Source organism: Poecilia formosa, unplaced genomic scaffold (genome assembly GCF_000485575.1).
Source record: "Poecilia formosa unplaced genomic scaffold, Poecilia_formosa-5.1.2 Scaffold334, whole genome shotgun sequence".
NCBI classification, from domain to species: Eukaryota; Metazoa; Chordata; class Actinopteri; order Cyprinodontiformes; family Poeciliidae; genus Poecilia; species Poecilia formosa.
The window spans coordinates 585,335-598,684 of record NW_006800273.1 but is presented as its reverse complement, the minus strand read 5'-3'; the positions used below and the strand labels follow the sequence as shown (position 1 = coordinate 598,684).

The 13,350-nt window shown below is 40.3% G+C and overlaps 1 protein-coding gene across 4 annotated transcripts in view; it reads left to right on the top strand.

The window, feature by feature from the left end:
- The window catches only part of tafa1b (TAFA chemokine like family member 1b), a 49,862-nt gene that overhangs the window by 23,405 nt on the left and 13,107 nt on the right, over window positions 1-13,350 (top strand). For all 4 annotated transcript variants that reach the window (XM_016661526.1, XM_016661524.1, XM_016661523.1 and 1 more), the window contains exon 3: window positions 12,282-12,406. In XM_016661526.1, the coding sequence (XP_016517012.1) occupies window positions 12,282-12,406 (125 nt within the window). The remainder of the gene's footprint in view (window positions 1-12,281; window positions 12,407-13,350) is intronic.

The window sequence follows — 13,350 nt, the reverse complement described above, 5'->3', positions numbered from 1 at the left end:
GCTGATATTTGTAATGGGGAAAATTCAGTGGACCGTGAAAAGCGGCGCCGTGCTTCTGGGCACGATGAGGGGAAGAAGATGATCCAGTTCAGCTGCTGAACACCGAGCACGGTGCAGATCACATCGCTTTAGGCTACTCACACTGATGGAAATGAATAACTAATAAACAGGCAGGAAAGCTTCGGGCTAATGCACCTGGATTACCTCAGCTGAAAAACAAAACACACACACACACAATCAGAAAAAGGGGCAGCTTTTCGTGGCGGGGATGTTGGGAGGGATTTTAAAGGAAAAGAAAATCTGACAGGAAGTCACAAGTCTGCCGTGACAAAAATCTAATGCCCTTTTACTCCGCGGAGCTCGTTTATCGCTCCTTGGTCTCGAGCCTTTTCACCTTCACCCCCAGAAAAAGATCAAAGTTATCTCTCTAAGTGCCCTCTTGCGAAGAAGAGACATCAAAATGTCTTCATTACGGAGTGCGTGGCAGACAGAGCCGCTCTGCGCGGTGCCACAGCTGACACTCCAAAGGATCCTAGAAAATGAGGTAGAACAACTCGTCAGCGCCAGGCGTACAAGGAGCCTCTGATCTGCTCTCGTAGCAGAGGTGGGCAACCTGCGGCTCCAGAGCCATGTGTTGCTCCTCGCCCCCCCCCACAGCACCTCCTATCAACCGAAACCAGGAGTCGCACACAAAGAACGAATGTTTAAATGTAAAGAAAGTATAGACTGATTTATGCAGCATCTCTTCAGATTTGCACAGAATTAGACTATTTGCAGGAGGAATACGTTTATTTGTTTTGGTGCTTTGATGGTTAAAAAGCAAAGCCATTGTTTCACCAAGTAGACCATTTTTATTCGGCGTTAATTGATATGGTAAAGTAACGTTGGGCATTTACTGGATTGTTTCATTTGTCATGGTAAATTTCTTGTCAGGATAAGAATTTTGATTTATTGTCGTCACAATAAATCAAATGAATCCCAATGAATGTTTGAAACTTCCCATAAGCGTCGTTGAGATTGGGGGTTTTACTGTTTTATCAACAAATATCAATACATTTTAAAATGCATTTAGTTTTATTTTGTAACCAGGTTGCAGATTTCTGCCCAGGTCCCTCTTGGAAATGAGATCTGGATCTCAACGGGGTTTACCTGGTTAAATAAAAGAAATTAAAAATAAAGTTTAGTGATAGTAATCACACTTATTTATGTGACTGGTGTCCTAAATATGCATATTTCAAATTGGTAGCATCTATGTTTGTGATGGCCGTGTCATGCAGTCACAGCCACACAGTTACCTAAAAAATAAGCAATAAGTGGTTCTTATCGTCACATTTATCATTATCATAATAGTACCACAAAATACTCTGATAAAATTTTAAGTCCATATTGGCCACCCTTATTGTAAAGATAAGAGAATCAGAAAATACCTTATTGATCCCTGAGGGGAAATTGCTTATTTGTTGATAAGCCAGTCCATCCAAATATTAGCAAATAAAAATATGACCACAAGTGAGATATATATATATATATATATATATATATATATATATATATATATATATATATATATATATATATATATATACACAAGTGTGATATTATAAGTAATTCACATATGACCTAAATATAAAATGAATTAAAGGAATAAAACATGTACATGGAAACATGTTAATCTAAAAATGGCTCCAGAGTAAACTTAGACTTATAATGTGTATAACGTGACATTTCAATGAAAATGAAACAATAAAGCTAATTCAGTACAATATATGATGACAAAAATTAAGACTTTTTTTTGTTTGTTTTTGTTTTTTTCAATTAGAGTCGAGCCAGTTTTGACAAATTCTTTTAGCAACCAAAATGTCTCTTGGGATCAGGAAGATTGCTGGTTACTGTCCAATATTATTAGTATTATTAGCATTATTATTATCATTTTGCTTCTATCCACATCGTCTCTCTCAGACATCATTTCATCACAGGCTGAGCTAAGGCTGACACAGGTATTTTGGATCCACTTGGTTCTGTTTGCGCCATCATGGAGGGTCAGTCCTGCTTTAGACAGTCTGTATTCACCTCGTTGGCAGACAGTGGAGTCAATACTGTCACCACAACTTCTTGTCAAACATTTCTTTGCTATTATACGGTGGTTTGTAAAAGATTTGTGTGGATTCTTAAAGTTGGCATTGAGCCGTAACGCTGTAGTCTCTTGTTTCTGGGCCTTGTGGATTTTTCTCCTTTCCAGTCCAGCTGCCGTTTGTAGAATATTTAACTCACCTGTTTGTTTGTTAATTATGCCACCTGAATCCTTGCATTACAGCACCAGGCACCAATGAATATCTCAGAGAACTTGCAGCACTCTGAAGCATTCAGTCTTGGACGTAAATTCGCTGCTCACGGTCTGGACAGATGCAGCGCTAAAGCTAAAACCTTTTTAACCGCAAATAACTTACGGGTGAAAATAGCTGTTTTATTGGCCTTGAAATAAGGACGCCCAACGAGACTCGGCAGAGGTATGCAAATCAGACGATTTGAGGTGGAGGTTTAGGTGCTGCGGCGAACATTTCATGCCTCTCTGCTTCAAGCTCACCCAGGGAGCGAAGTCTTGCTGTGTGTATTGATCAACAAGCACTTTCAGAAGGCGAGGTGATAAAAATAAAGATGACAAGTCACTGAGCTGTGCTGCTACATTATTGAGCACAACTACCCCCTCTGAGTTATGCTAAGTTGAGCTGTTAATCATTTTTACTTCTCCGAGTTGGACCCTGTTTGGGTAAATGTCCTCGATTCCTTGGTTTTCAATCACCAATGAGACTCTTTGATATTTCTTAAGCATATAACCGCAGTTGAAAATGCAAATTTTAATGCATTATTTTATTTTATCCACCCATTTTTTAGGGTTAAAAGAGGGCTGGAGCAAATCTCCAGGAATTAGTAGACTAGAGCTGTGAGAGACGGAGACATGCAAGACCAACAATCATTCAAATTCATTTCAGCTCAATTAAAAAAAAAATGTTTTATTGATCCCAAAGGGAAATTAAATGTTGTTGAAGCTCATACTAATTGAAAATTCTTCAGAGTTATTGCAGACGGTCCTGTAGTGGTCTGTATTACAGCAAATTTGTAGAAGCTTCTGACTGAAGATGGAGAGTGTCTTAGCAACAATGCTAAGAAGAACTGCACCACTGTTCAGAGTTTTATGTTGTAAACCAACAGAAAGTAGCTCAAATGTTAAGTCGATTGAAAAAATATTTTTTTTATATTTTTTTTCCTCCTGAAAAAATCTGAAATCTGACATGTTTTTGACTCAATATTTCACAGAGCTACATTTCTCTGTGATTACAACTGCATGTTTTTTTGGGAAAGTCTTCACCAACGTCACACATCCAGAGTTTTTCTGTTGTTGTAACACAGTAACTCGAGCTTATTCAGATTGGTTTTAGGTTTGCACTTTGACTGGGCCATTATAGCACATGAATATGCTTCGAACGGATCTGTTCTGTTCCGGCTTGCTGTGTGATTTGAGTTGCTCTCCTGGAAGGTGAACTTTTCCTCTTAAGTCATTTGTGTTCAGGGTTCATGCAGGTCAAAAAGTAAATGTTTTTTGCTCTTAATCCAACCAGAATATTCTCCTCTAGATTCTGTGCATTTGTGAGATGTTCAAACCCGGGTTTCATGACCTGACCTGCTTTAAACTTCTGAACATCTTGATTCCTGACCTTTCTGCTGTCAGAATAATGCTTCCATTATTCCATTATTCTTCTTCTATCTTTTATCTTCTGTCTCCCAGCTTTCAAAGAACTGCTGTCTTTGCACTGAGATAAAACTATGCATGTAATTTTATCTCCTTTCACTCTCTTTACTAATTAGGTGACCGCCGAGGGAATGCTGTCATTCAGGTTCAGATCTCTATCCATGTCCCAAAGGGTAATTAATTTTACAGAAAGTCACAATAAAAACAATACACCAACATTTAATATATAACTAGAGGTCATTGTTTTTAACCAGTAGAGGTTAAAAACACAAAACGTGTCAATCAAAAACATAAAAGTGCCAGTAGGACTAAAAAGGTAAACATTAAATAAACCAATAATGATGTGAAATTTCAAATTTGAAAGGGACAACATACCATTTAAATTAACTCAGTGGTTAAAAAAACAAACCGTTTCCATCAACTATAGGACTAACAAATGAAGGAGGGAAATGGCACTAGTAATAAATTCATGCTTGTACCTATTGCTCTGAACAAAAGGGAATGAAATGAAACAAATGTGTGCAAAACTTTGTTGACATTCCACTAATGTCGAAAAAAAAAATTCTCAATGGTGGTGTTTCCATTATTTAAGAAAAGCAATTCAAATCAGACATGAATAAGTTTGTTCACATGATAAGTCATTAGAAAAAGCGCTGCGCCCTCATCCTCCTGCCACTTCCTGTCGCCTTCTTTGTGTTTTCCACCAGTAGTAACATCCGGCTGTTGATCACATGACTGGTGTGATGCAAAAAAAAAAGTTTCTCCTGTCGAAGTTTAGCATTTAATGCACTAATTTTGACGCAACTCATCCAAGCGCAAAACTTGAGTATTTTCAAAAGTGCCATTTAAGTCAGTAAGCAAATTTATTTTTGTAATTCCTATTTGCGCAATAAATACGGTGAACGAAAACGCAGCTACCGACATAGGAGTAAATGAAGCCCCGATTGTCAGATTTTCATTGGCTAACATTTTGTTTGTTTGTTTTTTTCTATTATGTAGAAAAGCTCCAGCTGAAAGTTGTTGTCTTTTTCTGTGTCAGTGGAGCCCCATGGGCTGAGGCTGCAGTCTGTGAGGGATTACAGATCACAGGAGCCAGTGGTCTGTCCCCACAGCACTGCACCAGCCTGGCCCAGATGGAGCTCTCTCCCCAGGTCCTGGTATTATTAATGTTCCATTGAGATGAGGAACGACGCCGTGGCCCAGCTCATCTCCTCCCACTCCCCGGAGGACACCTGCTGCCTCTGTATCACGCACAGGTTACATATCTATTAGACAAAACATTCTATATAAATAGCCGGCGCGCTGACGTAACAAATCACACGCCGATCTCCAGAGGTCGCTCGGACGACGTTTGAAGCATGGCGCAATGAACGCTCCTTCATCTTTAAGAAACATTTCAGAAAGAGACTTTTTTTTTTTTCCAATGATCTCCATTACCGGTCATTAGCATCAAACTTCAACATCAAAGCACCTAGGAGATCAGACTCATTGTCGAGTGTTTACTGACGTGCGGCGATGGCCCACATGGGATTCTCACCGCCCGCTGTTTGTAACTGTTTGGCCCGATATTAATATACGGGGATGTGACGACAGCTTACACAGAGGCATCAACCTCGGCGGGGGGTCTGCTGTCAGAGCGCCCTTAGAAGGTGAATTGATTATCAGCTTTGACAAGGAAAATGATGTCCCAGTTCTGTCAGGGCCAGCAGAACTCCAAGTGAAGTAGATCCCTTTCAAGAAGCGAAACGCTTACATCTCTCCTGCCTCGCCGGACCAATAACAGCCGCTTGGATTAGGCGCTCATCACTGCACCATTGCCTTTATCCCTCTGTAGCAGACATCCAAACCACAAGCCAGCGCATGGGCATAACACACACATACTTGCATATCCAGTTATTGTCTCGACACAGACAGGCCGATGCTTTAACACGCACCGACGCTTTGTGTTGTCGTGAAGCTGCTGCATTAGCAAAGGCTTTCAGTGGGAGACACACGCAGATGCCCGCTCACTGTTGATCACTGAAGGGTAATGAACCCTTCTGTTCGACTGCAGGCGTACATAGCAGCGCGTGACAGGTTTTGATGCTACATTTGAGAGATATCCAGAGGGCTTCAGGGGGAGGGATCTCATTAGCTCACCTTTATGCCGCAGCAACTCTCGCCCCGGGTCGAAAATCTTTCTGGGACTGACGGGAAGGATATGCGCAAAGTGCAAGAGCCGTTATCTTTGTGATATAAAAGGTAACACAGGTATTGTAATTAGTTTCTATCTTTGGGATCTGTTCAAGAGATAAAACAGAGCTGTGATTGGTTTGTTAAAGTTTGAGAATGGTACAAGTCAGGGGTGTCAAACTCCAGTCCTCAGCTGCCAGTCTCCTGTAACTTCTTCAGCACACCTGACTCCAATATTAGCTCATTAGCACGGCTCTGTAGAACGTGACTGTATGCTAGGTAAGAGAGGCAGTTTAGCCATTTAATTAGGACAAAGGACTCATAAAAAAGTTACAGTACTCTGGCCGTCAAGCGCTGGAGCTTGAAAGTACTGATATATAAGGCAAGGGTGTAATTTCGTAATCTGACCCCTTGTCTCTATAGTAGAGTGACTAAAGTGGATGGAAATAGGAAGCTAATTCTGTATTTATCCACATGTTGGTCGATGTTAGTCAATGTTGGTCGATGGTGGCGACGGTGGTAGGATTTCATCCTGTGATCGGTGGGTTGCCGGTTTGAGCAACATCCACCTCTGTCGTTGTGTCCTTGGGTAGGAAACCTAACCTGCTTTGCCTGCTGGTGGTGGTCAGAAGGGCCGATAGCACGATGTCTGCCTTGCTTTAGTCACGCTGCCCCAGGGAAGCTGTGGCTACAATCCAGTAGCTTGCCATAATCAGTGTGTGAGTATGTTCACTAAAACGACAACGAATGATTTCACTGTAAAGCGCCTTTGAGTGTCCAAATAAGTCGGATGTGACATGTAGCGAGTCCATCATCTGAAAAAGAAAAATAAGTGGAAGAATGAAAATTTAAAACATGGGTGGGTTGCAAAAAGTATTGACCAGAGGTTCATTTAACACAAGTAAAACTGTCTCACAACGTGGGAGTGGCAACAATCTGCTGCAAGGGTAATAGGAGGCTGGGTGGAGGAAAACACAGGTCGAAAACAAAAAGTTAAATTCACTGCATTCCTTTGCTGAGCCAGTGAGTCGTGCAGGACTCACACACGGCCCTTGAGACGTGCCTTTGAACACCGCTTGTGTACGTCAAAGCATACTCAGTTGTACACACAAAATCTCTCCGGAACCGAGAGTCTTTGGCGAGACTTGAAAATTGATATTCACACGTTCGCTCTGGCCAGTCTACATGATCTATTATGCAGGAAGTGTTTGAAAACACGTCAGTCTGCAAGGATGGTAAAGATACACCCCAGAACACGTCCAGATGTAATGCAATGCATCGAGCCAGACAGGCTAAAAGCAAATGGATGCCACACTTTTCAGATTCTCGTTGGTTTAGAAAAATAAATTGAAATCCGTGTATCGTTTTTTTCCCTCCACTTCTTTGTTCCCCACTGCTTGCAGATCACACAAGAGTCCACTAAATCCACTGACTGACGCTTATGGTGGCGATGTCATGAAACGAGGAAAGAGTCACATAATACGACTACTCTTTGTCAATTTAGGATTTAATTTGAATTTCATAATCAGAGTGGGGGAGAAGGAAAGCACAGAAGTGGCTGTTCTTCAAGTCTGGAGGTGCTGCGGTGCGGTCATTATAAATTCAGTCATTCAGAAAGGCTGGAGTGATTATGAAGCCAAACAATATTTTCTGAATAGCTAATCAAAACTTGGCACTCTCCTTTTCCGGACTTGCTAAGATTAATGTTGAATAATGACTCTCTAATTCTGACCTCGGGTTCAGGGGGACAAGTCTCAGTTCTCCAGTAATTATACGCTGGCTTCATTTTCTCCATACTCCTCTGACCTCTCTCACTGCTTCACTGCTTTTCTTTTCTTTCTTTTTTTTTTTTTTTAGTTGAATTTTTGCTCCCATACTTTTGTCTCATTTTAATGGATATATTTTCCCTACTTAAGTCAGTCATCGTGGGTTGACGAAATACGCTCGGTATCAGTTCGTCGACTTCTCTATACGCGGGTTTCCCTTCGGGATGGCATCGACGAGGAACAAAAAAAGAAAGCAACAGCGATGGGAGAGCTCCCATTTTCATCCCTATTTGAATCTAAAGTCGGCTTGGCGCCCATCCTGGCCTCTCCCAGTTAAAAAACATTAAGCGTTCATTAAGGCCGCAGACACGTTTTCACATTTTGACACAGACGCAGATCAATTCTCCATCTCATTCGTCAAGGCGCTCAGACGTTCTGCTACCTGGCAGGTATGTGTCAGCGAGTTCAATCCATCACTGAACCTCCCCGCCGGAGAACTGACAGATGCACTTGTAAAAAGGTCCATCTATTCATGTTTTCCAATCAATTCAAGTCCCCACCCCTCGCCTGTTTGTCTATCAGAGCTTAAAAAGTCCAACCTGCTTCATGGCCGACATAACAAGGAGCCACACTTCCACTGTCTTTTTATTTTTTTTTTGCTGATTAATTCATCCGCATCTGTCATCTGTGACAGTTTGCCGAAGCCGCTGTAAAGGAACTTAAGGATTTCTTGTTAAATAGCATCGACGCGTTAAATCAAACTAAAGTAAACAGATCTTTGTCAGTCAAAAAATAAGAAGAACGACATCGAGGTCCGTCCAGCCTCCTCGCAGAGGAAGAGTGAAGCTTGCTGATGTAAGCTCGGTATCAGTTCGTCGACTTTTCTATACGCGGGTTTCCCTTCGGGATGGCATCGACGGGCGGCGAGTAGTAAAATAAAACCACCGTCTGGGGTTGAGTGGTCACTTCCCCAGCCGTCAAGGTGAGAGTCGGGTGTCCTGCACCTGGAGCAGCGATAAGCAAAAAGTTACATTGTTCCCTCTTGGAAACAGAGTGTCGTTAAAAAAGTGTTGCAAAGTTTTCCTGGGTGGATTTGTGTGTGTGTGTCCTGTCCTGGTGGGTCAGGTTACCATGCAGCGTCAGGTCAGATTTGCTCTACAAATACTGCGTAAAGTTAATCACACCAGCTGCGTTTGCATTACAATTGTGACCAAACTTTGACTATATTCTACTAAAGGCGAAAAAACAAAATTTCGCAATTGTGTTTTTTTTCCCCACCAAATAAATTAAATTAAAATCACGTGTGAATAAACTTTGTTATGATGAATTTTTGTAAATCACATGCTCTATAAATTTAGTTTTCTTAGGGAAGTTAAAATATACTTAGTTTAGAACCAAAATTTGTAGTTAATTTTTAGATTTAGAATTGTTTAAATTATTTCAGTAGCTTAATTTAAGAAATTAAAAACACACTGGCAGGCGTGGTTTACGTCTTTTGTTCGTCAAGCGCCCGTTGTGTACACGGGAAGTTTCGTAAATTGATTTTATGACGACTTTTTGAGCTGGTAACATCAGAATTTTCTTGGTTTTCATGTTTATCAGCTTGTTGGCTGCCTTTGTTGCTAATTAGCTTCATGTTGTGAGTTTTGAACTTTGGATTTGTTCTTTTAAAAGCAAGAACGTTTTGAAACATCATCATATTGAGTTGCTTTAGATTTTGTGGTTGTAGTGTGTAAATTGTAGCATGGCACTATCCGGAAATGACTTATTATTTCTGCACACATTTTTACTTCATGTTGCTCATAATCCACTAATGGTTCGTCTGTAACCGTGGCAACACACGCTGGAGGGCAATTGAATATTTTAGTAAAAAGATTCAAATGACAACTACAGTTGTCTAACTTCTTCCAGGCACATTGCAGTTTGACCTTCGCCTCGTTGGGGTTTTTTTTTTTGTTTGTTTTTTTTTGTCAGAATGATAAAAGAAGAGCAGTTCATTCTGAATGTTGGCGGCAACATTCAGCGTGAGAAGTAAACAAACGTCTCGGTGAGGATTCGGCTGTGGAGGAAGAGTGGAATCACGAACCACTACAGGCTTTGAACTCCTTACGTCTGCCGTCAGACAACTGAAGTGGAGGAGAGCGGAAAAACAAACTACTTCAAACGTGGGTAATAAAATAATAAGAAGCTGGCTTTTGAATTTCCACTGTGATTTATTTCTGAAAGAAATTCTCACTGTAGGACATTTTGATTAAAAAAAAATAAATAAATAAAAAATGTGCAGAAAAATCCCAAAAGTTCAAATGACTATCTGAAAGAAATCAACTTCACTACACGGCTTTGCAAAAGTATTCTTAAACGTTTTCAGATTTTGCTACATTACAAGCACAAAATTAAATGTTTTTTATTGGGACTTCATTTGTGTGTGTGGCCTGTGTAAGTTCCTCTCAACCGCTGAGTGGATAGGAAGTGATCCCGAACTTTCAAAATGTTACAAATAAAAAAAAAACTCTCAAAAAACTGTAGCAATGTACCCCAAAATGCTTCCAGCTGCCATTTCACAAGAATAGCTGATCTGTTCCAAAGAAACCCAAATTGAATTTATTGTAGTTTTCACGATGAAATGTGGAATTTAAGTGGCATTAATGCGTGTGTGAGTTGCTTTGAGTGTAAAAGCTTAAACTGTTTTACTTTGTTCAACCTTTTAGTGCTGTGTTCGTTAAATCCAGAGGACTCTACAGAGTCAATAACTGAATACTGTAGACAAATCCCGACTAACGCACACAAAGTTTTTATTTCTTTATTTTTCCGATGCGGTGAAAGACGCCCACCTGTTGAGCATATATGTTCAACAAGGAGAACACACATGAATGTGGAAGCACACATCCAGACTCGAAAGGAAAACAGGAAAGGAGGGGGATGTTTGATGAGAAACGGAAAAAGATATTTGTTTTTGTCAGACAGCTTTGGGGCGAATCTTGTAGACGTTAATGAGAGGCAATTAGTTTTGATTAAAAATGAGATTGCTCCCTTACTTCCAATGGAGCTATATCAAAACAAAAATAATAATTATTTTTTGTTGGCTTAAGACATTATTGTGGAGAGCAAAACTACCCAGGCAGCAAGGTTACAGCAGCTCCGAGGCCAAAGTGGAGAGGAAAATAATAATTTAGAGACGGAGCAAAGCCCTCATGTGGCGACGCTCATGATGTAGTGAGTTAAAGTTGTACATGAAATGTTTTAGAGTTTGCATCAGTGCAGCTACTTGTTGAAGGGTTCCTATCTCCTACCCTTTGTGGTAACGCTTTACGTGAAGGGGTATGCATCAGACTGGCATGAGACCGTCATGACATAACACCTGTCATGAACATGAAGGAGTTTTATGAATGATTATGACTGTTGCCATGAAGTGTCATTCAGTAAATGAGACTTTTGATGCAAAGGTGCTTTAAAAGTTGCATTAAAAGTGCAAATTTTGTATTGTTCAGTAAATAATTACACATTTAATGCAAAGTTCCATTAAAACTCAGCTTCACTCATTTTGGAAGAAAATGTTTCACTTTTTTTCCCCGACGGCTTTTGGAAAACAATGGGACCGGGAACCACTTATTGCCATCATCAGGGTCTCCAGTGCTTGTTTGGTATGGTAATTGCTAAAAGGTTGATTTTCAGATGTTGGACAAAGGACTCTGTGCCCACATTTGATCTGTGGTTGGAGGAACTAGCAAATACTCTGCGTCTGGAAAGACTGAGATATTGCGATGAAGACAGAGTCGATGTGTTTGAGAAAATATGGGGCCCTGTACTAAAATTCCTTCAATGAAAGACTGTTAATGACAGACCCGCCAATGTTAGCAGCTTGTGTAACTGTCTTTATTTTGTTTTTTGTATGCTTGTGGAATGATTTGGATCAATTCGTGGTGTATTAATCATGTTGTCTTGGCTGTGTAAGTGTTTTCTGATGTGCCGATTTGGTGCGGGTGGGAATTTGATATGTTATGTTAATGTATGTATGTCAATTTGGAAAAAATTCAATAAAATAAATATTAAAAAAAACCCTACATTAAATGTGTCATTTACCGAATGACACTTCATGATAACAGTCATGAAGTGTCTTTACTGTAGACTGTAAAGACCAATGTGTTTGTTTTATATGACAGAGCAACACAAAGTAAGAAATGTGTTCAAGGAGCTGAAGGAACTGTTCATATAAGTGGTGTAATGATAAAGGAACTGTTCATATAAGTGGTGTAATGATAACTTTCAATGATGTCTAAAATACCCAAAACTGTCTGTTTGTTGGGTTTAGTATAAACTCCAATGTTTGCTCAATGAGATTAATAAATACCAATACTTTTAAAATATGACTAAATGCCCTTGCTGTGTGGTTATTGACAGAAATTATTCTTCTTTGGTTGAATGGTGTCCTAAAGAAGAACATCACAAATGTTAACCAAACCTAACAGTTACCTAAAAAAAAGAGGCAATAAATAGTTATCGTTCACTTTCACTCCATCCCTCGTACATTTGTGTCTATGTTTGTTCCAGACTTACTCTTTTTTTTTGTCCTATGGGTTTGTGCTCTCCCTCTGCAGCGTCCATTGTAATTGGGAAGTGGTGGTGTGAGATGGAACCATGTCTGGAGGGAGAAGAGTGCAAGACTCTGCCTGACAACTCTGGATGGATGTGCTCGTCTGGGAACAAGATCAAGACCACAAGGGTGAGAGCTCACACACGTGTGGACATGCAACACACCTACACTCCCAAAACACACACACTCACGTATGCAGGAGACGTCCAAACGCTTGCTGCGAGTGTGTGTGTGTGTGTACTGGTTTCAGGTCTTTTAGGCCCCGACACACAAGCGTGAACGTATTACCGTTATCCCAAAGAGACATTACAAGTCAGTTTAAATCAGCCACATTTATCTCTCAAACTGCATCTGAACACTTTTATTGAAAAGTATTTCCGTCGCTTCCTGCTTCTGCAAGAAGTTCTGCGATCTTTGCAGATTATTCTGACGTAGGTCTGGGCCTTCTGTATGACAAGGTGTGGTTCTGTTTGGACAGGGCATCCAGTATGAGGAACCGTAGTGTTAAACAATAAACATGTAAATAAACAGGTGAACTCCACATTCCTCTCAGAGATCAGGTTAAGGACCAGTCTGCGTCTCTACTGCCTCTTAGCTGCATAAACTGACTCCAAACGCAGCATACGAATAGAAAAAGGAGGTAAAACCTAAATAAAATAAAACTTCCTTCCCTACCTTTCAGTGCTTAGACACGGTGACTTTAAATAAAAGCCGAGACTAATGAGATCGGAGGGGCAGCATTGGGCTTCCCAAGGCTGTTTGGTAGATTTGTTTGTCGTCATTTAGAGGTAAAAGTTGAGCTGGGCTTTCTCGCAGCCACCGCTGTCAGAAAAAAACGTTCAAACAGGACCTGGGGTCTTTTCAGCCCTTCAAGGTAAGGCCGAGCACTTAGATCTTCTCCAAAGAATGCATCTCTAATTTTCAGTCCAGTCCTTTGCACAATTTGAAGTGAATCTTAAATGAAGTAAAACTTATTTAGGTGAGTTTTTTCTTTCTTTTTTTTTTTTCCTTTTTTTTTTTTCCTGTTAGATCATTGAGGAATGTAAACGTTCGGCACATAAAGGGAAAACAAA